This window comes from Pleurodeles waltl, chromosome 12, assembly GCF_031143425.1.
Source record: "Pleurodeles waltl isolate 20211129_DDA chromosome 12, aPleWal1.hap1.20221129, whole genome shotgun sequence".
Classification (NCBI taxonomy): Eukaryota; Metazoa; Chordata; class Amphibia; order Caudata; family Salamandridae; genus Pleurodeles; species Pleurodeles waltl.
Genome location: NC_090451.1, coordinates 304970201 through 304993343, shown reverse-complemented (window position 1 = coordinate 304993343; position 23143 = coordinate 304970201). Strand labels below are relative to the sequence as shown.

At 45.4% G+C, this 23143-nt stretch overlaps 1 protein-coding gene across 4 annotated transcripts in view; it reads right to left on the bottom strand.

Annotated features, from left to right (window-relative positions):
• Window positions 1-23143, bottom strand: part of RPGRIP1L (RPGRIP1 like) — a 687119-nt gene that overhangs the window by 280967 nt on the left and 383009 nt on the right. For 3 of the 4 annotated variants that reach the window (XM_069216318.1, XM_069216317.1, XM_069216320.1), the window contains exon 17: window positions 6924-7293. In XM_069216318.1, coding sequence (XP_069072419.1) covers window positions 6924-7293 — 370 coding nt within the window. The remainder of the gene's footprint in view (window positions 1-6923; window positions 7294-23143) is intronic. The other variant, XM_069216321.1, reaches the window with a different exon arrangement.

Below are 23143 nucleotides of genomic sequence, written 5' to 3'. Positions count from 1 at the left end.
GTCTTCAGAAGGCAGACCTGTGGTGTTGAGGTGAGCACTGGGGGGGGGGGCCACAGGTGAGCACCAAGCACACACCCTCAGGGACACGAGGGATGGGTGCAGGATGCAAACACAGCGTCGGGCTCCCAATGCTTTTCACTAGAGGGACCTCGAGGGTCACAAAGATGCTGCATGCTAGGTGCAGGGGGTCGGTTCTGGAAAACCACAGGCTAGACAAGGAAGAGGGTCGCCTGCTAAACGTTGCCTGACCGGTGGTCTGATTCCCCAAGGCCAGGGGGCTGCAGGTGCAGGGGTACCTTTAGACGTCTGGAATCTTCATCTGGTTCTCTTATGGTCATGGGGGTCCCCTGGATTTAGGCTGCAGGTGTCTAGGTCAGAATCACCTAGGGACCAGCTATAGTTGGTGAGGCCACCTTCACACGGGTTGTGGGTGTCGGGTGCAAAGTGGGCAGGACTCGTGGATCTGGGGCAGTCCTTTGTTGGAGTTTCTTTCTGGACGGGACTGCTGTCCACGGGAGATCTTGGTCCTCAGGCGTGCAGGCAGTCCTCTTGAGGCTTTTAAGAGGTCGCTGACCCTGCAGGATGTGTCACATTTTTGTAGGAGGGCTTCAGAAGCTAGAGGCAGGCCTGTAAGGCTAAGGCTAAGTCAGTTGGTGTCTTCAGTCTTCTTTGCTGGGGGTCACCTTAACAGTCCTTCTTTCTTCTTGTTGTCTTCTTGAGGTTGTCAGAAATCTGACAAGCTAGGTTCAGGGGAGCCCTTAAATCTCTGATTTAGGGGCATTACAGGGGTCAGAGGGCAGTAGGCAATGGCTATGGACCCTGAGGGTGACTACACCCTTCTGGTGTCCACTTCCTGTGGGGAGAAGGTCCCAGACATAACCCTATTGGTCCCTGTCCTCCAAACCAAGATGGAGGATTTTGCAAGGAGGGGGTCACTTCAGCTCTGGACATCTTAGGGGTGGTCCCAGCTCAAGTGATCACTCTTCTTTGTTTTCCCTAATTTTGCCACTGGACTTGCAGCCAAAAGTGAGGCTTTGTCCAGGGGTGGGAGTCTCCACCGGCTTGAGTGCCCTGGGGCACTGTAATAAGAAGCCTGAGCCTTTGAGGCTCACCACCAAGTGTTACATTTCCTGCAAGGGGAGGTGTGAAGGACCTTCACCCAGTGCAGGCTTTATTTCTGGTCACAGAGAGCACAAAGGCTCTCACCCCATTGGGTCATAAACTTGTCTGAAAGTGGCAGGCTGGCACAGACCAATCAGCCCTACACTAGATGGCTAGGTAAAATACAGGGGGCATCTCTAAGATGCCCTCTGTGTGCTTTTTTCAATACATCCAACACTGGAATCAGTGTGGGTTTATTGTGCTGAGAAATTTGATAACTAACTTCCCAGCCTTCAGTGAAGCCATCATGTAGCTGTGGAGTTCGTAAACACCTCACTAGTCCTAGAATAGCTACTACTTCACATTTCCAGCCTTTTGCCCTCTAAGGGCATATTTAGCAAGACTGTTGCAACTGCAAAGTCAAACAAAGCCACTCAAAGCTGTGCAAAGTTTGTTTTCTCTGTAAAACATCTATTGCACTGGAAAGTTTCCCTTAATAGACAAAAAATGCTGCTTTGAGCTACTTTGTGTGAAGGAGGTGTACCATGGGTGGGACATAGATATTCTATAGGTACTACCCATGGATTCTGACGCAAAACTATATCTACCAAAACCAAGCAGGCATAGACGAGTCTTCACTCGCTAAGCCTTTGCGCCAAGAAGAGGTAAAGAGATACTGAGCTGAAGATATGCAATTTAAATGCATGAAAAATTAGGCTACCTGCACCTGTGCCTAATCCTTGCCTAACACCTGTAGTGTGTTGGGACTCCAGAAGGAAAGCCTCAGCTGTACCAGGAGGAAGAGGGAGCAGGGAAATACCCTTATGACACTAAGAAATAAGGGCTGTTGCACCTAATGCACAGCAGATTTCAACCCTGCAGGTGTCTTCCAATAACTGTGATGTAATTAGCTTTATGGTGTGATGAAGGAATTTTTTTTTACATAAAAAACAAGCACTAGACTCTGGACATTACTTTCTTGTGTCTATTGGATAATAGCTGACCACTGTGTTCTAGCCATCCCTACTACCTCCCTGAGAAACCTGTGACTGCTTAGATATCCCTAGAGTCAAGTGTTGAAAGGGTTGTGGAGTGTGTAGAGCTACAGTAGAATGGACACACGGGTATCAGTAGACATTGGCCCCAACTACCAGGGCTGGAGCCCAGTAGCTCTGTCTGCCATGTAGCCCCCTGTATGGGGTCTCCATCCAAACAAACCGCTTTTACAACAAACAGTAAAAAAAAATTAAAATCTGAAACATTGAAAGAGAGTCTAAATCTTACAAAATTTGTTAATGAATATAAGGCCCTCTACTCAGCTACAACTATAGACAATAAACTTGTGTAGATTTCATTATACTACCATTCATTTAAGCAAACACAACAGAATCACTTTAAGTGATCTTTACACAAGAAGCAGTAGCTCTAGCTATTTCCTTGTTAGTTAAAAGGTCCTGGGTCCAAATGTATTTACACCTTGATTTCACAAATCTTTCATAGACTTTTTTAAAGCCATCAAGCTCAGAACATCAATTATTTAAAGACATCTAGTTCTATTGTCTCATTCTTTCAAGATCCAATATTACTGCTCCCTGTGATGTCAGGAAAGGAACCCACAATACATTCCTCAAACCAACCATGTATTAGCTGTGCGTGGTCTCTTGTCCACAGCGACTGGTAATGATTTGCTTTGTATATTTTACCAAGAGTTGAGGATATTCAATTTATAATTCCTCATGCTGGAAAAGGGGCTTATAACTATAACACTTAGAACGACAATGCAGTAATTTATCTGCGGTCCGCGGCACAGGGTAATGTATATAATAAAATATAACTCAACAGACAATAAAAAAAAACAAGAATGTTGAAATAAATGCCTATAATGATTACTGTTGCCCTGTAACAGTAACACAGTACAGCAGAAAGAATGTCCCCTATTTTTATAAATTATTTTTATTATGTTTTAGACAAGGACCAGTCATTATTTCGAACTGTCGAGTGGCCCAGAATTATAGTCTGAGGTTCGGGAAGTCAATAAACCTGTCAGCCTGACTTGTGGTCTGTAGTGTCAATGCGATTCGGGGAATCCCACCATCTCACAGCAACCCCACTGCAATTCCATAAAACGTCTGGAAAAACTTGTCTAAAATCGGGAAGGAGGTTTTCTGTACCACATATAAAAATGTTGCTAAAAAACAATTTTGTTGCCCAGCCCAACAGGGACAGGGGAAACTTTTGCCACCTCTCTACAATGCAGTGGTAAGCCTCAAGGGCCATCATCAGATTTCTTTTTCAGAAACAAGTCACAATCCAAAAATACCCAAGTATCAAAACCCTCCTTTCACCCACCAGAACAGGTAGTTTCTTATATCATGTGACCCCCACTCCATCTACAGGGAACCCCAATGAATTTGTGTCAATAAAATTGAAGCCCAGAGTATGCGTCAAAAATTTCTAAAACCTACAGGATTCTCAGTACGGAGTGTGGGGGGGGTCTACCAGAAATAAAAGGATGTTTCCTTCTTACAACAAGATGACATCTTCCCAGTCTGGGGTCCAGTGGAGGCTTCTAATGTGCGCATCCCTGGGGATACCGGACACAAGCAGCTCAAGGGCTACTATAAATATGAGCGGTGAGAATGGGCATTTTTGTCTGGTGCCCTTGGAGAGTTTAAAGCTACTGGACCACGTCCCATTGACTCAGACACTTGTCACCGGGTCTGTATACAACAGACGTACCCAGGAGAGTTAGTATTCACCAACAGCTGCAGCCTGTCCTTTAGGGCGGAGGGGCCATGCCCTCCCACCTTTTGCCCCTCATGAAGAGTACCTCAGAAGTCAGCCTGACAGACACTCTTCATGTTTAGCTCAGGCAGCCAGGAGCGAGACATGCACGATTTGCGCAGACTTCTGGCTCCCTGGGCTGAACTTTGCTGGGCTGAAGAGGTCACAGCTCCTATGGGTGTGGCCTCCTCAGCTCATTAAAGGTGCTTTGAGGCTCCTCCCCTCGGTGACGAGAGAAGCGTCACTCATTGACTTCGACCTGGGCACTTCAGGTTTAAGCCCTCAAGTGCCCAGGGTGAGTGTCAATCAGTGATACCTCGTCACAGAGTGGGGTGGGGTCAGCAGTCTCACTGACCCCATCCCACTCTGTGACGAAGTTGGGACTGCTGCCTTCCCTCATTGGCTCACCTAAGGTCAGCCAGTGAGGGAAGGCAGCAATCCCAAGCTTCCTGGGACCTCCGAGCTGAAGGTAAATGTGTGTGTGTGTTTTTTAAATTAATGTTTGGTGCATGCGTGTATGTTTGAATGTTGCTGAATGTTGTGAATGGATGTGCATGTGCGTGCGTGTGTGAATGAATGAGTGTGAGTGTGAGTGTGCTGCCCGCCCCCCTCCCTCCTAAATTGACCGGCCGCCACTGTTCACCAAGCCCCATTTCATAAAGCACCACCAGCATATGCGCCATTCCAATGAGTCGACAGCCTTTTTCGGCAGCGAGGGCCAGAATGAACTCCTGATTCCTCAAAACAGCACAGTGTGCCAAGCAACCCTTCAGACATCACAGATTGTGTTGCATAGCCCTGTAGGGTATCAGCCCAGACTGATCTGGGACGACTAGGAAGTCCACGACCTGTATAAGGCTGTTTGCTGTTATTTTCACCAAATATTTGTCTCAACATTAATTAGGGAGGTCATCCTACAGGAAGCACAATGGTCCACTGGTTTACCATCCTTGTGAATTAAGGCAATCATTGCCTTTCTAAGATCTGGCAGCAGTGTCCCCTGATCTCACGCCTTTACGAACATTTTGAGCATTGGCTTCACCAACTTGGACTTTACACATTTACAATTCTGGAAGCTTGCTTCTGGTGCCAGGGGTTTAACCACTTCAAAGCTAAGATTTTGCTTCCGCCACCTCACTTTCCGTGGTCTCTGCTTCAAGTAGATCTCTCTGGCCAGGGCTCAGGCGGGGGGGATCAGGAGGTCAGCGATTAAATCCCTCAGCCGTAGTGTGCGCCCTGAAAAGTCCCTCCAGGTAACCTGCAAAGGCCTGTGCAATTTCTTGGGTGCCTTCCCGCAGCTGCCCATTTCCTGACCTTACTCCCGGTACCCACCTCTGTCCCTCCTATTTCTTAAGGGTTAATCACAAAAAAGGGGGAGTAGGAGCTGATAAAGGGCCACAAACGTGCTCCAATCTCGTTATAATAGGTAAAAAGGGGGGCTGCTCCTATAGAAAAAGGCAGAGTAATCAATTGGAGCACTACAAGAAGAGGGGGATCATCAGCTGGCCCCCATGAGACGATCCCTATGCGTATTACTTACTAAGACCCTGAGTCAAATTGAGAACACGAACTTCAGATTAAAGTCTGATATAATGGGAGTCACTGGAGGTCATTCCTCCTCATCTCCACTCTTTTGGGAGCCTGCCGTACTGGAACTTGTGGCGAGGAGCAACGTTTCTGCAATGCCGCGACCACCTTAGCCCTCTCGGATCCCACCTGATCTTTCGTTGGGGCCACTTGATCTGCAGCGGGTCCTCTCCATGACATAGAGAATTGCCAACTGCCATGTTCAGGGGAATCCCGTGTGTCTGGTCTTGTACAGCCCTGGCCCTCCAACCATGTCCATGCTTCCCCCACCGAACTGAAAACGTGGGAGCAGTCTTGGTTTAAGAATGTGCCCTTTAATAGTTTGATAGGCTCTTGTATTTAAATTTATATGTGCAATTTAATTATCTCTGCATGGATCTGCATTTTCAATCGGGCTAAATAAATGACAGAGTAAGGAATAATACTGACTTAAAGTATGAAAGACATGTGCATGCACTGTGTACAAATTAATGGGACATAAACAAAAGCAAAGCATGGAATCAGATTTTATGAACAGCAGCACAGACTTCTATTGAAAAATGATTCCCTCTAGTGGCCTGCAAAAGTTTGAATATGCAATATTAGGGTCGCTGGTTTCCAGATTATAGATCTTATAAAGAATTTCCCTGACTCCTTAGCTAACGTTTTCACACAAATATTCTGAAACCCTGTGGCACCAGTGAGCATAATGCACTTGAGTGACTACCTTGCAAGGGGCAATACAAATTACACAAGTGCACGTCAAAAATACAGATTTTCTTGTGAAATAACAACTTTTGCGGAACTCTTTGCACATTTTTCCATAGTATTTGCAAGACGTTTGCAAGAAAAAACTTTTTCAACTTTGCCCCCCCAGTTCATCAGTGAGAATGATCAAGGTACTGATTTGGAGTTTGTTCGTGTTGGTTACTCCATCACAAATGTGACGCATATTCTCTCCGCCGTATTACAATTCTATTATAGCCTTTAGAAATTATAATACAGCGGGCAGGATATCCGTTACATTTGTGACATAGCAACCAGTCAGCCAAACTCTAAATCAGGCCCTAAGTGTTCTAGACTTGGACCAAACCAGACACAAAAATAAAACTGCAATGTTTAAAAGCTGCAATAAATGGGGCAAACCAAATAACCAGAGAAGGGTGGATAGAGGGCTCCAGAAAACGATAAGAAGGGCACGAGAAGGAAGGACACACATCAAACGAAAGTAAACCTAACAATAAAATGGTTGATGCTGGCATGCTTACCTTGGCGTCGTCACCCTATAATCAAGAACACAACTTAAAAGTGCATTAACCATTTTACCTGGCACCCTATCACACAGGATATATAGTAAACACCCCTGTAAATCCGAGCAAAAGTGGTCTCTCTTTACAGTACATTAATGTTTAACTAGTAATATGGAAACAATTCTGATAACGACTATTTTTTTTATAAAGTTATTCTTTTACCTGAGATGTATTTGTCGTGCGCTAAAGAGATAAGCGGCACATTCGCCTTCCCAATGTATGCATCCCCTCGGGTTTCGTAGTCATCGAACACGTAAAAACGCAGAACCTCGGACTTCAGGTACCGGTCCAAGTCTGCATTCATAGGCACTGGGAAAGACATGGTATCATCAAACTGTGGGTTGTTACTGCTTGGGATGATGTTAGTGTCATGGTCTGCAAAATCGAAGAACTTATAGACGACGTAAGGACTTGGTTGCAAGTGACTTCCTTCTACTAGTAGATTGCAGCAATTTTTAACTGTGATATGGAGCTCGTTTAAGTCGCCATTCTCAGAAGCATGAATGCTTTCTTGGGGAGCTCCACGTGTCTGCTGAATTAAACAGAAGTAGATAGTTTAGTCAATTAATTTGCTATGTCTTACTGGTGAGATAGATGCACATCGTGCAATGAAGAGTATAGAGAAGCTTATCAATATACAGCTTTATTCGATCATTATAAATAATTATAAAAGCTTCTACATACATTAAAACAGAATAAACAATAAGTACAATCAAATTCACCAACCAATTAAAAACATCAAAACAGTGTCATAAGATAAAAACCTCCAACCCAAAATCAAAAACAAAACCGTTTTGTAAGTACAACAGGGCTGGCAGACACTTTTTTAAAACCTGTGCCCCTTAAGTTGACTATACATTTTACAAAGTAATGTAAAATGAAACAAACTCTGTGGAGACACCTCAACACAGGGGCAAAAGGGGATGGATGCAGGGTCATATTGTCCTAGTTTGAAGAATAAGTAACATCTAATAGCGCCCAGTCGAAATCTGGTTAATAGTGTGTTCCACGTGTTCGAGACCATTTCCAGATATGATTCCTGGCCAGCTGTTGTCTGGATTAAAATGCACTCTCAGACTTGGGGCTTAATTAACTCCGTCTCGTCCTTTTCTCTCTGTTTAAGATACAAAGAAAACACTAACCCAAGACCTACCCCTATCGGTTAGCTCGGATCGACTGAAGAACATAGATGGTCTGTCTAAGATCTTACATATGTTTTTTATACAGCATAGCCACATAATCTTGTGACCCAGGTGACATGAAAGACAATCATCAATGATTTCTGTATTTAAAGATGGATGAGGGTTGGTCCAAACTGCACACTACAATAGCAAATGGGCCAAGTTAATCATGTCCCCCACGTAATCCAGACCCAGCTCTTGGTGCACTACGTGAAATAATTAGGTGGGAGGCAAAGCAAATGCCTACAAAATCGTGTTTCTTTAGTTTCATAAACATTAGCATTCTTGTAACCCCACAGGCGTGAACCAAACGTTAGCAACAGCAGACATTTTCTTTTATACATTTCTAGAAATGGAGCAATTGGTTTCTTGCTTATTGATGAAGCTAAATTAAAAATAATGGCAACTAAATTCATAAACCGTTGTTCAACCTAGTCCACGAGCTCTGTGAATCAAATATTACTCCAAAGTTTGGGAACTCAACAGTTCTGGCTATAGGTTTACCTTGGGGAGTAAGGCATCAGGATTTTAAGTTCCTGGAACCACAGCTCATGATAAAAGTTGTATTTAAATTTGCTACAATCGACAATTCCATGAAGTCACTAAATGTGTCCATCAGGATTTTGAATCTATCGGGCGGTCTAGAAAGTAAGACAGCATTATCAGCGTACAATAGCAGATGGGAGGGCCTATTCAGTATAACTGGCATGTCAGGACCCTTGGATATCAAGGTGCCATTCAACCTATTAATATTTAGTAAGAAAAGAATTGGGGCAAGAAAACATCCCTGCCGTACCCCTAGCCCAAACCAAAAGACTCAGTACATTCTCCATTAGGGCAATATATGACTGAAGCAGTAAGATTATAATAGAGAGCTACCAGACCCTTTTCTACCCCAACAGACCCCAGTAGAGCCCAGAGCCTTGATCTAACTACACTATCAAAAGTGCAAGACAGGTCCACAAAGGCTAGGTAGATGGCAACCCTGTATTTGCCTATCAAAAGATGGTGATTTAAAATTGTCCCATCGTTCCCAGCCCAGCCCTGAACCCGTACTACTCCCTTGAGAGTATGCCAGCATCCAGAATTCACTCAGTTAACCTCACTAAAATAACTCAGCCAATGATCTTCACAGTATACTGTCCAAGAGGGAGATTGAATGATAGCACTTGAAGTCATGGCGACCCCTCTTTTTTAATGATGGCTGTCCTTCATGACAGGGGAAAACTAAACTTTGATCCATTATTAATGCAAATGGTTAGAAGCGAGCCCCACAGATCAAGATTAGATTGATAAAGATCCACTGGACCCCCGTCAGGTCCAGGTGCTTAAGTGGGAGATCTAAGCTGGATGGACGCGATATTAAGGTTAAAGTTAGGCAGGAGTTCACCAGCAATTAATTGACGTGCCTACACATATTTGTTTGAAATGTATCAATCATTGGTCTGGTGTGATATTACTGGCAAACCTATTCCTAGGACTGTTAGGTACTTTAATATTTTTAACAGTATCCCAGAACAGTCAGTTGTTCTTAGTCTCACACAAAAAAACAGCTTATCCCAGTTATTTCTCCGCAGTTCTGATTTCCTCTCCACTTTGCATGTAGCAATATCATGCCTATCCCAAGGTGATGATGGGCGATGCACAGCTGTGGTTACTTTTCTACATGAGCTATTAAACCAGGAATGATGGCTGTCTTTCTGAAGTCTTCAGGAAATTGTTAGGTGAGTCCTAAATACTTTCCCCAGCTACATGAACTCCCTGATCACAATCTCAGAAGACACAGCTTAAGACAGGCATCTACCAACTAAAGGAGGGGAAAAAAAAAGAGAGGATGCTGAGTGTCCTCCATGTTGGCCTGCCTCCAAGCAAGTCTTACACCAGATCCCTTGATTTAAATATCCAAACCTACAGCTACTGACAGCTGTGATCTTATGACTGGTGTATTGAGAGCAATTATTAAATGGTTGTGAACACTGAAAATGCTAGGATGTTTAGCTCCCATGACCACTCATTTTAATACAGTCCTTGAGTCCAAGATGTACTTGAATAAAGATTGGCAGAGGCCGCTCACATATGTGTCTGTAGCACGATAGGTGGGATCATGATATTTGATTGCAACCCCCCCAATCCCACCCCAAAATGGTCTTCACTGTACTGCTCACCTCTAATCTATAACTATCACACAATACTGAGGATACAGATTCTTAATTAGAGAGAGATACTTACCTACAGAACTAGCTCTTCTGCAGACTAATAGTCGACAAATACAATGCGTTGTGAACTTCCATTCAGGTTGATTAAGAGGTTCTTGATAACCCTTTAAGAGTTACATTTTCAATAACTTTATTAAGCAAAAGCAGCACACTCCTGTGGCTACAATGAAGCAAACATTTGCCTCAACTTTCTTGCAGTTTGTTTCATTTTGGAGGTCACCCACCCTGGAGACAATCTGGATACTAGGAGGATCACATACTGAATTTGTATAATACTACTGCTAGAAATTGGACCTTTAGTTGACAGAGGTTTGCATTCTGTCCAAGTAGGGACCACAACCCTAGTCAGGGCAAGTAAGATACACACTAAAAGATTACCTGTGCTCACCCTCTGGGAGCTTGCCACAGAACAGTTAGGCTAAACTAAAGAGTCAAAGTGTAAAGTATTTGTGCACACACACAGCAACACAGTGAAAACACCACAAAAGGACTCCACACCAGTTTAGGAAAATAGCCAACATTTATCAGAGTTAAACAAGGCCAAAATGACAAAAATCAAATTTCTATAGGTTAAATCAAAATGCAGTGCTTGGAAAACAATAGTTCCAACCAGAGCTATCTGGTTGTGTTGGACCAGGGCAAATCCAAAAGGATTAGTTACTTACCTGTAAATCCTAGTTCTCTTCCAGGGGTATCCTCATCAAAGTCATAAACATTGAATATTCCCGCCCCCGTGCGGGGACCCCGGAGCATATATATATAAAATACATACATATTATCATGTGTAAAACAGCGATGCAGGCTATAATCATAAATAGGCTAAAATGCTTTATTTCTATGCAAGTTTTTTTTTTTATTTTTTTTTTTTATATTATAAAATCACAATAGATCATAAATATCTACCTAAGCCCCAAAAACTGGACTTAGGGAAGTAAACAGCAGTAAATATCAGAGAAAAATAGAAAAAACCACATTGAAAAACAATGAAGCATTCTTAGCCAATAGGCTGCATGCAGGTTAACACAGGAGAACCATAAAAACTTTGGCACCGTGCCTTTAAGACCCTGAGCACCTCCAGTATCCCACCATGCCTCAGGGGTGAAGGGAAGGTGACAGTTGGTTCACAGTTAGGTCAGTACTTTTTTACGGTGACAATCTGTGTAACTGATCAGAAAGATAATCTGTCCTGCACTTCTAGGAGACTTGAGTCCGGGGAGGAGGGTGGGTTGTTTATGACTTTGATGAGGATACCCCTGGAAGAGAACTAGGATTTACAGGTAAGTAACTAATCCTTCTCTTCCAGGGGATCCTCATCAATAGTCATAAACATTGAATAGATTAGCAAGCCCATCCCTAAACTCTGCGGACTGTCTGAAAGAAGTGCAGGAAAGAATATATATTCATGCAAATAGATTTCTAAGAGAGGCCTGCCCCACCTGGGCATCCGCTCTTGCATCCGAGTCTAAACAGTAATGCTTAGTAAAGGTATGCACAGACTTCCATGTAGCAGCCTTACAAATCTCGGAAATTGGTACATTGTTAAGGAGGGCAGCAGTAGCCGCTTTTCCCCTTGTGGAATGCGCTTTTGGCCTAGCCAGTAATCGCTTATTAGCCAGTTGGTAAGAGTTAACAATACAAGACACAATCCATCTTGATATCGTTCGTTTAGAAGCTGCCTCTCCTGTTCTTAAATGACCATAATTTAGAAACAAATGGTTAGAATGTCTAATCGGTTTTGTTTTGTCCAAATAGAATTTCAGCACTCTTTTCAAGTCTAAAGAATGCAATGCTTTCTCAGCCGGAGTCTCCGGATTGGGAAAGAAAGTCGGTAAAGATATAGTCTGATTGATATGGAATTCTGACACCACCTTCGGAAGGAAAGATGGGTGAGTTCGCAGAACCACTCTATTATCGTGAAAAACCGTGTACGGTTCTCTGCAAGACAGAGCCTGAATTTCGCTGACCCTCCTCGCTGAAGTAATGGCCACCAAAAAAGCCGTCTTCCACGTAAGGTGCTGTAAAGAGGCCTTGTGGATAGGTTCAAAGGGAGGGCCCATAAGCTTTGACAGGACTACATTCAGTTCCCATGGAGGAGAAGGTCTCCGAATGGGAGGAAAAACCTTTTCCAAGCCTTCTAAAAAATCCTTGACTACAGGTATCGTAAAGAAGGATTCCTGAGAAGGCGACTTACGATACGCTGTAATTGCAGACAAATGAACCTTAATAGAAGATACCTGCAGACCAGACTTCGCCAGATGAAGCAAATAGGACAGAATGACGTCCTCCTGAGCTCGTATGGGATTTATACCTTGTTGAGAGCACCAGATGTAAAATCTCTTCCACTTAAAAGCGTAAGAACGCCGTGTGGAAGGTCGTTTTGACTCTTTCAAGATGTTCATGCACTCCTGTGAGAGCCCTAGGTGCCCATACTGTAGGAATTCAGGAGCCATGCTGTCAAGCTCAGAGAGGGAAGGTTGGGATGTAGGATTCTGCCTTCCATTCTGCTCAGGAGATCCGGTCTGCACGGCAACCTCCTGTGAGGTTTTTCCGATAAGTTGAGTAGGTCCGTGTACCAGAATTGGCGGGGCCATTGTGGCGCTATCAGAATCATTCTGGTTCTGGAGTTGTAAAATTTGTTGATTACTGCCGGTATGAGGGGAATCGGTGGAAAGGCGTAGAGAAATGTCCCTGACCAGTCGATCAACAGGGCATTCCCTTGAGATCCCGGACGGCAGAACCTGGATGCGAAGTCTGGGCATTTCTTGTTTGTTTCGTCTGCAAAAAGATCCAACTGGGGTCGACCCCATTGACCGAAGATGTCCTCGACGACTTCGTCGTGTAGGACCCAGTCGTGCGCGTCTTCTAGATGTCTGCTCAGGAAATCTGCCTCTACGTTTTGCTGACCTGGCAGGTGTACCGCTGTGATAGACATTCCCCTGGCCAGGAGCCAATGCCATATCGTTTGGGATTCTCGAGACAGAGGTAGTGATCTTGTTCCCCCCTGTTTGTTCAGATAATACATCGTGGTTGTATTGTCTGTCTGAATTAGGAGAGATTTCCCCTGAACCAATGGAGAGAAAGATTTGAGAGCCAGATGGACTGCTCTGAGCTCCAGTAGATTTATGTGATAGTTCTTTTCCTTGTCGGACCACAAACCCTGAGCTTGGAAGGAACCCAGATGAGCACCCCAACCCTGAAGAGACGCATCCGTTACCAGAGAGTCGGCTGGAATTGTCTGGTGAAACGGAGAACCTATCGACAGGTGAGGTCTGTGCATCCACCATTGTAGTGATTGAAAAGCCACTGCTGGTAGTCGAACTCTGTCCTCCCAGTGACCAGTCTTTTGGCTCCAATTGTTCTCTAATGCCTCCTGAAGGGGCCTCATGCGTAGCCTGGCATTCGGGACAATGAAGATGCATGAAGCCATGGAGCCCAGAAGAGATGTCACCTGACGAGCAGTAGGTGCATCGGCTGTTAATAGTTGTTGACACTTCCTGTGGATTGATAAAAGTCGTTCCTCCGAAGGATACACTCTTTGGAGCTCTGTGTTTAGTACCGCTCCCAGGTAGTGGAGGTTTTGTGTTGGAATCAAGGTTGACTTGTTGTGGTTGATTTGAAGACCTAGAGACTCGAAAGTTCTTAGTACGATGTCTCGATGTTTTCTCGCCTGATCCGGAGAGGAGGCCTTCACTAGCCAGTCGTCCAGGTAGGGGTAGACGAATATTTTTTGTCTTCGAAGATGTGCCGCTACCACTGCTACACATTTTGAAAAGACTCGGGGTGCAGACTTCAGGCCGAATGGAAGGACTCTGAATTGGTAGTGCTGTGACGCTATCTGGAAACGTAAAAATTTCCGATGTTTGGATGCTATTGGGATGTGAAAATATGCATCCTGTAGGTCGATGGAGCACATCCAGTCTCCCTGATGCAGTTGCGGGACAATCTGGTGAAGGGCTAGCATCCTGAACTTCTGTTTTCTTATGTACTTGTTCAGGAGCCGTAAGTCCAGAATTGGCTTGAAGAGGCCCTGTTGACCTTTTTTCGCCACCAGAAAGTAACGGGAGTACACCCCTTTTCCTTTTTGTGCCGGAGGAACCTTTTCTACAGCTTTCTTTTGTAGGAGTGCGAGAACTTCCTTGCGTAGCAGGCTGAGATGAGAAGGAAAACCTCTTGCTGGCGGCAAGTGTGGAGGAGGTTTTTTGAAAAGGAGAGAATAGCCATGTTCGACAATATTGAGCACCCATTTGTCTTTTGTGATGGAGTGCCACTCGTGAAGATGATGCGTAACACTTCCCCCCACCGGAGTGGTGCACAATGTTGAGGGAAGCAATGCCTCATTGCTTTGTTGGTGTCTTTGCTGTAGACTGTTGAGGTCTACTTGACCCTCGGTCTCTTGTGGGTCTACGTGCCTGAAACAGGGGACGTCCCTGTCGTTGTTGTGGCCTCTGAGACCAGTGAGGGGTTTGAACCCTCTGCTGGAATGGTCGTCTGTCGTACGGCCTGTACCTCCGCCTGAAGTCTTTCTTACGTTCCAGGCCCACTGCCCTCATCGTGTCCACTTCCGTTTTCATTCGGGCCATCTCTTCATCCGCGTGGGTACCGAACAACGAATTGCCGCTGAATGGGAGGTTTAAAATGCGTTGCTGTGCTTCCTGTTTCAGACCCGTGAGCCGTAGCCAGGAAGACCTCCTAGCGCAGATTCCGTGCGCATACCCATGCGCAGCCAAATCCGCCCCGTCCGCCGCCGCGCTGATGACCTGGTTAGATACTAGGCCCCCTTCCTGCAAGATTTCCTGGAAGTCCTGTCTATCTTCCCTGGGCAACTTTTCTGTAAATCTGTGGAGTGAGTCCCACAGAGAGCGGTCATATCTGCCCAGAAGTGCTGAGGCGCTGGAGACCTTCATAGCAGATGCCGCCGTACCGCACATCTTTCTCCCCAGGGAGTCTAGGTGTCTGCTCTCCTTATCCGGGGGGACTGTGGAAGATTATGCCACAGAGTGTGTTTTTCTGGCTGCGGCTAAGATCACAGAGTCCGGTGGCGGATCCTTCCGCAGGAATAAAGGATCTTGCTCCGGAGCTTTGTATTTCTTTTGAATCCTAGCCGGGGCAGACTTGAGAGTGGCTGGAGACAGAAAAGTGTCCATAGTAGGTTGCAGCAAACCCGGTACTAGTGGCAGCAGTTTTCTTGAGACTGATCTGTGTTGTAGGGTCTCAAAGATAACTGAGGATGAGGTGGCCGGTTCCGGTACCTCAATATTTAGCTTCTGCGCTCCCCTTAGAAGAACCTCATTAAAAGTGGTGATATCATCCACCGGGGAAATCCTAGCAGGTGGAGAATCTGTCAGTGTGGGGGAGTAGCGCCCAACAGACGATCCTGAAGAAGACCAAGAAGGTGATCTTCTGCGTGGTGTTCGCGACCTGGTTCTCCTTCGGGAACGGGACCTGCTCCGAGAGGCTGTAGCCGAGTGTGCAGGTCTTGTGGTCGGCTGACGAGAAGCAGAACGAGCCCGTCCTGCTCTAGCTGTAGGCGATGGCGTTCTCGGTAATGAGGCAGTAGGAGAATACATCCTAGAGTATTGGGAATCCGGGGATGCTGCCGGTCTATTCAGGCTCTCTAACCATCTGGGTGATAGAGTGATGGGAGAAACATGCCCCGATGAGCCCGCTCTGGAATGGGATGATGCACTCCTTATAGAGACCACCGGTGAGGGAGCTTTGTCCGCTGGTTCTACTGCCTGTGACACAGCTGAAGGTTGTGTCGACGTCGATTGTATCCTCGACGTCGAAGGTTGCGATGGCTGGTCTGTTCTCGACGTCGAAGGTCTTGACGTCGAAGGCCTTGACGTTGAATGTCTTGACGCCGATCGCAGGACCTGGACCTACTCGCCGTCGTGTGTCTCGACGTTGAGTGGCGAGTGGTCGACGGCGGATGTTCATGCCGTCGTGGTGTTTTTGGTGTCGTGTCCTTCGACGCCAAGGGGTGAGACGTTCTCGACGGCGAACGGGAGCGCCGGAGATGACTCGACGCCGAACGGCGGCCTGCCGTCGACGGATATGTACCCCTGTGTCCATGCTTCGACGCCTTGTCCTTCGACGTCGGTCTGGTCACCGTCGACGGCGATCTATGCCGGTGAGACGGTGGTGCCGATGACGTCGATGGAGAACAAACAGGCACAATCCTACCTGTCGACGTCGATCGGGCCATTCCTTCTGTTGTAGGTCTGGGAAGTGAAGAGGATGTTGACTTTTTCCTCTCCTGAAGCCCATGTAGCCTGATCTTCTCTCTGTCTTTGAGAGTCCTCCTTGACATGTTCTTACAATACTTGCAGGTGTCAGGACAGTGACTCTGTGGCAGGCAGACAATACACAGAGAGTGTGGGTCTGACTGGGCTTTCTTCTTCCCACAAGAAGGACATTTTACAAAAAGAGATGGCATTTTCTGTCAAAAAGACTTCCAAACTCAGACAAAAGATGTTATCTGTCGAGTAAACAGGAAAAACACTATTTTTTAAGGATTTTTCTGAAGAAAAACTCAGAAAAACTGAGAGCTCAATGCTCCAGGATCCTCTCAGAAGAAGCCGGAAAAAAGAACTGACCTAACTGTGAACCAACTGTCACCTTCCCTTCACCCCTGAGGCATGGTGGGATACTGGAGGTGCTCAGGGTCTTAAAGGCACGGTGCCAACGTTTTTATGGTTCTCCTGTGTTAACCTGCATGCAGCCTATTGGCTAAGAATGCTTCATTGTTTTTCAATGTGGTTTTTTCTATTTTTCTCTGATATTTACTGCTGTTTACTTCCCTAAGTCCAGTTTTTGGGGCTTAGGTAGATATTTATGATCTATTGTGATTTTATAATATAAAAAAAAAAAAAAACTTGCATAGAAATAAAGCATTTTAGCCTATTTATGATTATAGCCTGCATCGCTGTTTTACACATGATAATATGTATGTATTTTATATATATATGCTCCGGGGTCCCCGCACGGGGGCGGGAATATTCAATGTTTATGACTATTGATGAGGATCCCCTGGAAGAGAAGTAAAGTACGACTGCATTGGAGCGTGGGACGGGTACAGGAGTCACGCAGACCCGCTGACAGGACCTTTGTTGTGTCAACGCTCTGTAACAATGCACTGATCCAGAGAAGGGGATGTGTAGCGCTGGCAGGCGATGCGTCATTTCCTAATCGGGCAAAGTCGTTGATGCGTCAGTCTATAAGTGATGAGTACTGGTTCTGATGCGTCATCGGCCAAGCCGGGGCTGTGTTGTAAGTCGGGGTCATTGCGTTGCGCAGTCGGTGAGCGGTGTCTACCGCTTCGGTGCAGGCAGCGGCAAAGCGGCGTTTCGGCAGCAGGATGCGTTGGTTCCAAGTGACGCGCCAGTGTTGTTGCGTCATTTCTTGTGTTGCAGCACCACATTCACCTCCAAGGACCCAGGACTGGATTTGGCACCACTTGGCAGAGCAGAACTCACAGCAGATAAGTTCAAGTACTGGTAGCGAGTTGCAGGTGAAGTGTTTGATATCCCTGAGACTTCAGAAACAGCAGGCAAGCTCAGTCAGGTCCTTGGAGAACCTTTTGATTGCAGGATGCAGAGCGTAGCTTCAGTCCTCTCACTCCAGCGCAAGAAGTAGCAGGCAGGAGGCCAACACAGCATAGCAAACAGCAAAGTGGTAGTCCCTCCTGACAGCACAGCGGTCCTTCTTCCTGGTAGAATGTCTTCAGTGCAGAAGTGTTCTTAGTATATGATTTCAGAGATCCTGTACTTATACCCAAAAAGGCCTTTGATGCAGGCGTACTTCAAAAGAATTTGCTGAAGTGCACAAGGTTCCCTTTTAACCCAGTATAATGTCCAATCCAATCAGTACCTTTAACGTTGCATGTGTTCGTCAGAAAACACTCATGAATCCCAGAGCAGAAAGGAAATGACGTAAATGAAGGTTCAAGACTGAACAAGCCTTCAAGAACCACAAACCCAAGGAAGCTGTGCGAAAGTCCTTCACAAGGACTGTCCCATTGGTAGAGAAAACAGGCAGGGCTATAAAACAAACTTCCAACAGCGGCGTGATGCAGATTATTCATGGCGTTCAGCGTTATGCAAAGTTGAACTCTGCAAGCTGGTTGGTGCGGGAAGGAAGCTCTGATATCTGCATCTGTTTTTGTTTGTTTCATTTCCTTCAGTGTGTGAGGGGTAAGCGTGGTTTGGCCGTTCCTGAGGGCATCTCTGCTATGCTGCATTTTACTTTGTTTTTCTCATCTTAAGGCAACCATGTTGTTTTCTGAGGCAAGGTCGGGGTCTCAGTCGGAGACGTGGTGCATATTTATTTCTTTATTCCTGGTGGTTGTCATAATCAGGGGCTGCTGAAGGTGACTTTGGGCTTCACGATGTGTCACTAACAGCAGGGCTACTTACTGAGGCAACAGTGTGCATTTTGGTTGGTGTTATCAAATCTAACTCTACGTGACATTGGCTGGATTACCCACAATGGAACATTCCAAATTACATATTTCAATTTTTGAGCTTACATATTCTTTTTTTGGGTCACAAGCAAATTGCAAATTAAGTGTATTAAATAGCATTGGCACAAAAGAAAGTACATCCTTTAAAGATATATATATATTCCTGTTTGTGCTCTGATGGAAAATGAGAGAGCATTTCTAAAAGAGGAAAAACGAATCATATTGTTTTCATGTTTGTCATTTTAACAGGGGGTGCTTCATAGAGTGAGGTGTCATTCTCTTCCCCTGTGAGGCCTGATGTATACAATTTTTCTGATGGGTACAAATATCTCTGTTATGACTAAAAATTACATTATTGAATGTGGTTAAAGACGTGAGAGAAGAGTGTTTGTGTGTGTGTGTGTATATATATATATATATATATATATATATATATTTATTATTTCCCTGTAACTTTCTTTTATGCAGAGCGACCTCAAATTTTGTCTTTTGTCTAGGACAGAGTTGCATGTATTACATACGTCCTTAAGACAAGGATGGTCTTTTCTGTTACAGGTATTTGGATGAGACAGAGTTTTGCATATCTGTGGTAAAAAAAGGTAATCTATGTAGCTGATGGTGTTGTTTCCTGTTTAGGTCTCCTTCCCTGCTGTTTCTATCCTTACCTTCCCTCGCTGGATCATTTCAATATTCGGTGCTTTTACAGCAATAAGAATTGAAGCGGTCAAGTGGTGGACCTTTTATTGCAACCAACTGATCCTGAGGCATCATTCGGCAACACCTAGCCTTGGCTCCAGACTAGCAGTAGGCAGTGCATAATTTGAGTCGGTGATTTCTGGTGGTGGGGCACGGCACCTATTTTTGAGGGCTGGCACTTATTTTTCGGTATCAGGCATTTACTGCTTTACCAAAAGATGTATTTTTAAACTGCGGGCCCAGAGACATCAAACTCCATTTTACTATGTTTTCCCAATTGGAAATTACACTCAGAAGAGGTTCCAATGTAACATTCAATGTTAGCCTATGGGAGAGATAGTCCTTGCAGTTGTGAAAAACAAATTTAAGAGTTTTTCACTACCTGGGAATGTTAAACTTAACAGTACATTTCCCACTTTTTAAATACACTGCACCCTGCCCTTGGGGCTTACCAGGACCTAACTTAGGGGTAACTTAAATGTAATAAAAAGGATGGTTTGGGCCTGGCAGATGGATACACCTGTCGAGATGACAGTTTAACTCCACACACAGGATCTGCAATGGGAGGCATGAGACATGCTTGAAAGGCTACTATAGTGGGTGGCACAACCAGTGCTGTAGGTCCACTAGTAGCATTTGACTTACAGGCTCTAGGCACACATACTGCACTTTACAAGGGACTTACTAGTAAATCTAATATGCAAATCATGGAGAAGTCAATGTTACCATGTTTTAAACACAAATCCTGTGCACTTAAGCTCTTGTCAGCAGTGAAAAAGTGCACAGAGTTCTAAAGACAACACAAACAGGGTCAGAAAAAGAGGAGGAGGAAGGCAAAAAGTCTGGGGATGACCCTGCAGAAATGGGCCATTTCCAACAACTAGTATACTAGAAAACAACACTTTCTAGTCCTACACAGAAACGTTTTAATTGATTCAGTTTTTTTTTTTTTTAAATATATTTTATTAACATTTTGTTATCTTACATCTGTTTACTCTCTCGTTGTAACATTTCGTATTCATTATACATGTCTCTCAAACAATTCACATTTATGATACATACTACTTGTAATTCTAGGTATTGTAGGCTTCCTTCATGCTTTCATTGGTCCCGGACTCTAGTGAGCTGACCACATTTACATTCTGCGCTATGTTACTCGCTGTTCTGCATTATCATTTTGAATCACGTGAGTCAGCAACCAACTTATTTGCGTTCTAATCCATAGCTTGAATAAGAAACCAACAGGAGGGAGAAAAAAAGGAGTAGAAAAAAAATAAAGTGAATGGACCAAGGAACAAGTGGTCAACGTAACGGCTTTGTGTGGGTGGGACTTGTATCTGATGATATAAAAAGGCACGGAAACATAGGAACATGGGAAGGAGGGCCAAGCCCAGGGCGCACCAGCGCGTAGAGAGGCGGTCATCCACTCTCTTCATCTCTCCCCTCTATTGGTGGCGTAGGAAATTGCTAGTCGTGTGTTTCCATACTACATCAGTCAGTGTGTTCTATTTGTAAATCTGGTCATCTTCGGGCCCCTATTTGGGAACCTTCCCCACTGTGTCAGCTTCCTAGAGTGTGCTACTCATCTCCTATTACAACTTCGGGGCCTGCTGCACTCTTGCATAGACCATCTCAGCTCGACACCAGATCTTCCCATTCTGGGGCGATAGGAACCTGTTGAATTCCCCTGGCCTCCTCCGCCCTCAGGACCTGCAGCTCAGCCCTAGACCATCTCAAAACATCACCTCTCCAGTCAGTCTGTGAGGGGCGGCCTGGGGCCTTCCAGCCCCTCGCAATTAATCTTTTATAAAGGGCTAGGGCCAAGTCCAGTAATCTCCCTCTCACCCTCCCTTGTAGCGCAGCCGCCCTAAGACCCAGTAAGCACAGATCTGGTGTGGGCAACAGTTCTATCCCTAGTAACTGAGATAAGATAGTCGTCATCTCTCTCCAACCAAATTGAAGCTCCGGGCACCCCCACACCATATGATCAAAGTCTGCATCTCCCCCCCGACATCTCGGGCATGTCCCCGGGGTGCCCCCGTATATACGGAATAGTCGGTGCGGCGTCAGGTATGTCCTATGGAGGTAATTGTACTGAATGTACCTTAACCGTGTGTTACGCGAAATCACCCAGGGGTAAGCCAATGCTTTGTTCCATTCTGAGCCAGACAAATCCCTCCCTATCGTGTTCCCCCACCTTTCTCTCAAGGAATGTAAAGGATCTAGCATGGCCTCCACCTGGGCCCGGTATATCCTGGCGACCATATGAGGCTCCGCCCCCGATGTCAGCAGTAGGTGCAGCACCCTGTGGGTAGTGGGCTCCGCGTTTATCGTGTCCCAGTGGTCTTTCAGAGTGTGTATTAGCCTACTGAAGAGTAAAAACTGACCCCGGGGAACCCCCCCCAACAATAAGTCAGCGAATTCCTTCAGCACCCCCTCCTCGAAGAGTCCTCCCACTGTCTCAATCCCCGCACCAGTCCAAGGACCGAGCCCCAGTTCTTCCGAGTCCTTCCCCCCGAATCCCAACGCCAGTGCCGCCAACGGCAGAGCTGGAGAATATGGCGGGCCCACTCCTACCCTTTTCGTACACCTTTTCCAGCATGCCAATGAGACCTTTATCATTATGGTGTTTTCAGGAAGGGCTATTTTCCTGCCTGCCATACGTGCCGCAATCCATGCCGTATCTATTACTCCCTGGGCAGTACACAGGTCTAGGTGTCCTCTGCTCACCTGCCAGCCGGCCACCCACTGTAGTTGGGCTGCCAGGTAGTATGCCTCGAAGTCAGGGGCGCCCAGACCGCCCATACGGGATGGTCTACAGATGGTCGTTAAAGCAGTTCGTCTGCGTCCGTCGTATAATTAATTCAGGGTTCTGATACGTTTACTAGGTTGTAAACATATTTCAAGCAGAACACATGAATGGTAGGAGCACAGTATCAACACAAATCCAGTGGGGAAAGGTGCACAGCTTAGTTCCGGCGGGAATACCAGAATAACTTTGTGAACCCAATCATGGTATTCAGAGTTGTGCCCGATTTTCCCACCTTCACATGCGCAGCCCCGGTACCTCATGCAAATTTCTATATGAGGATAAAAAAAAGTCAGAACAAGGTAAAATTTGCATTTTTTCCAACATTCTAGGTTTGGAAACTAGGAACAGGTGGCAAAATCCCCCAAGGATCAAACACCAAGATAAAATAGCAGATTTACCCAAGGGACATTTTACCCTCTCATAAAATTGGGGTACTTGTAATAAGGCCATATGGAGTGATCCTTACCTCACAAGAGCAACAGTTCTTTCATTACCTTCCGAGCAATAGCATTTAAACACAAAAAATGACAGACCACTGGGTAGCAGACAAGCACATTTCTGATAAAACAAATTATTTCAATGGGTAGATGACACAGCCATAAAATGGGCTATAATTCTAGGGACCCCTGTTTATTAACTTTAAAGCCACACAGCCTGTAGCGTTAAGGAATCCTCTGAAATGACTGCTTGGACATGACTTTAAATTTGCAGCTACAGCAAAAATTAAAAGATGCATATGTTGAGGAAATAAGATTGCCTGCCCTGTCAATTGAGATTTGGTGGATAAGTGGCATACATCAAATAATGGAAGATGCCCCGCTCACCAAACTTGCAGTTTCTCACCTCATTCAGATGTGAGGGAACAAAAGGATTTGGATGGTGAGCCTTATCTGGCCCTGTTGTTGGAAACCCTTGACCTGAGGACCAATTTGTCATTGAGCCACTGGATCACAGTTATGATTGGCTTCCCTATCTAGGGCTTGGTAATTATTCAAAGGCCCAGGTATTCAGGGAGA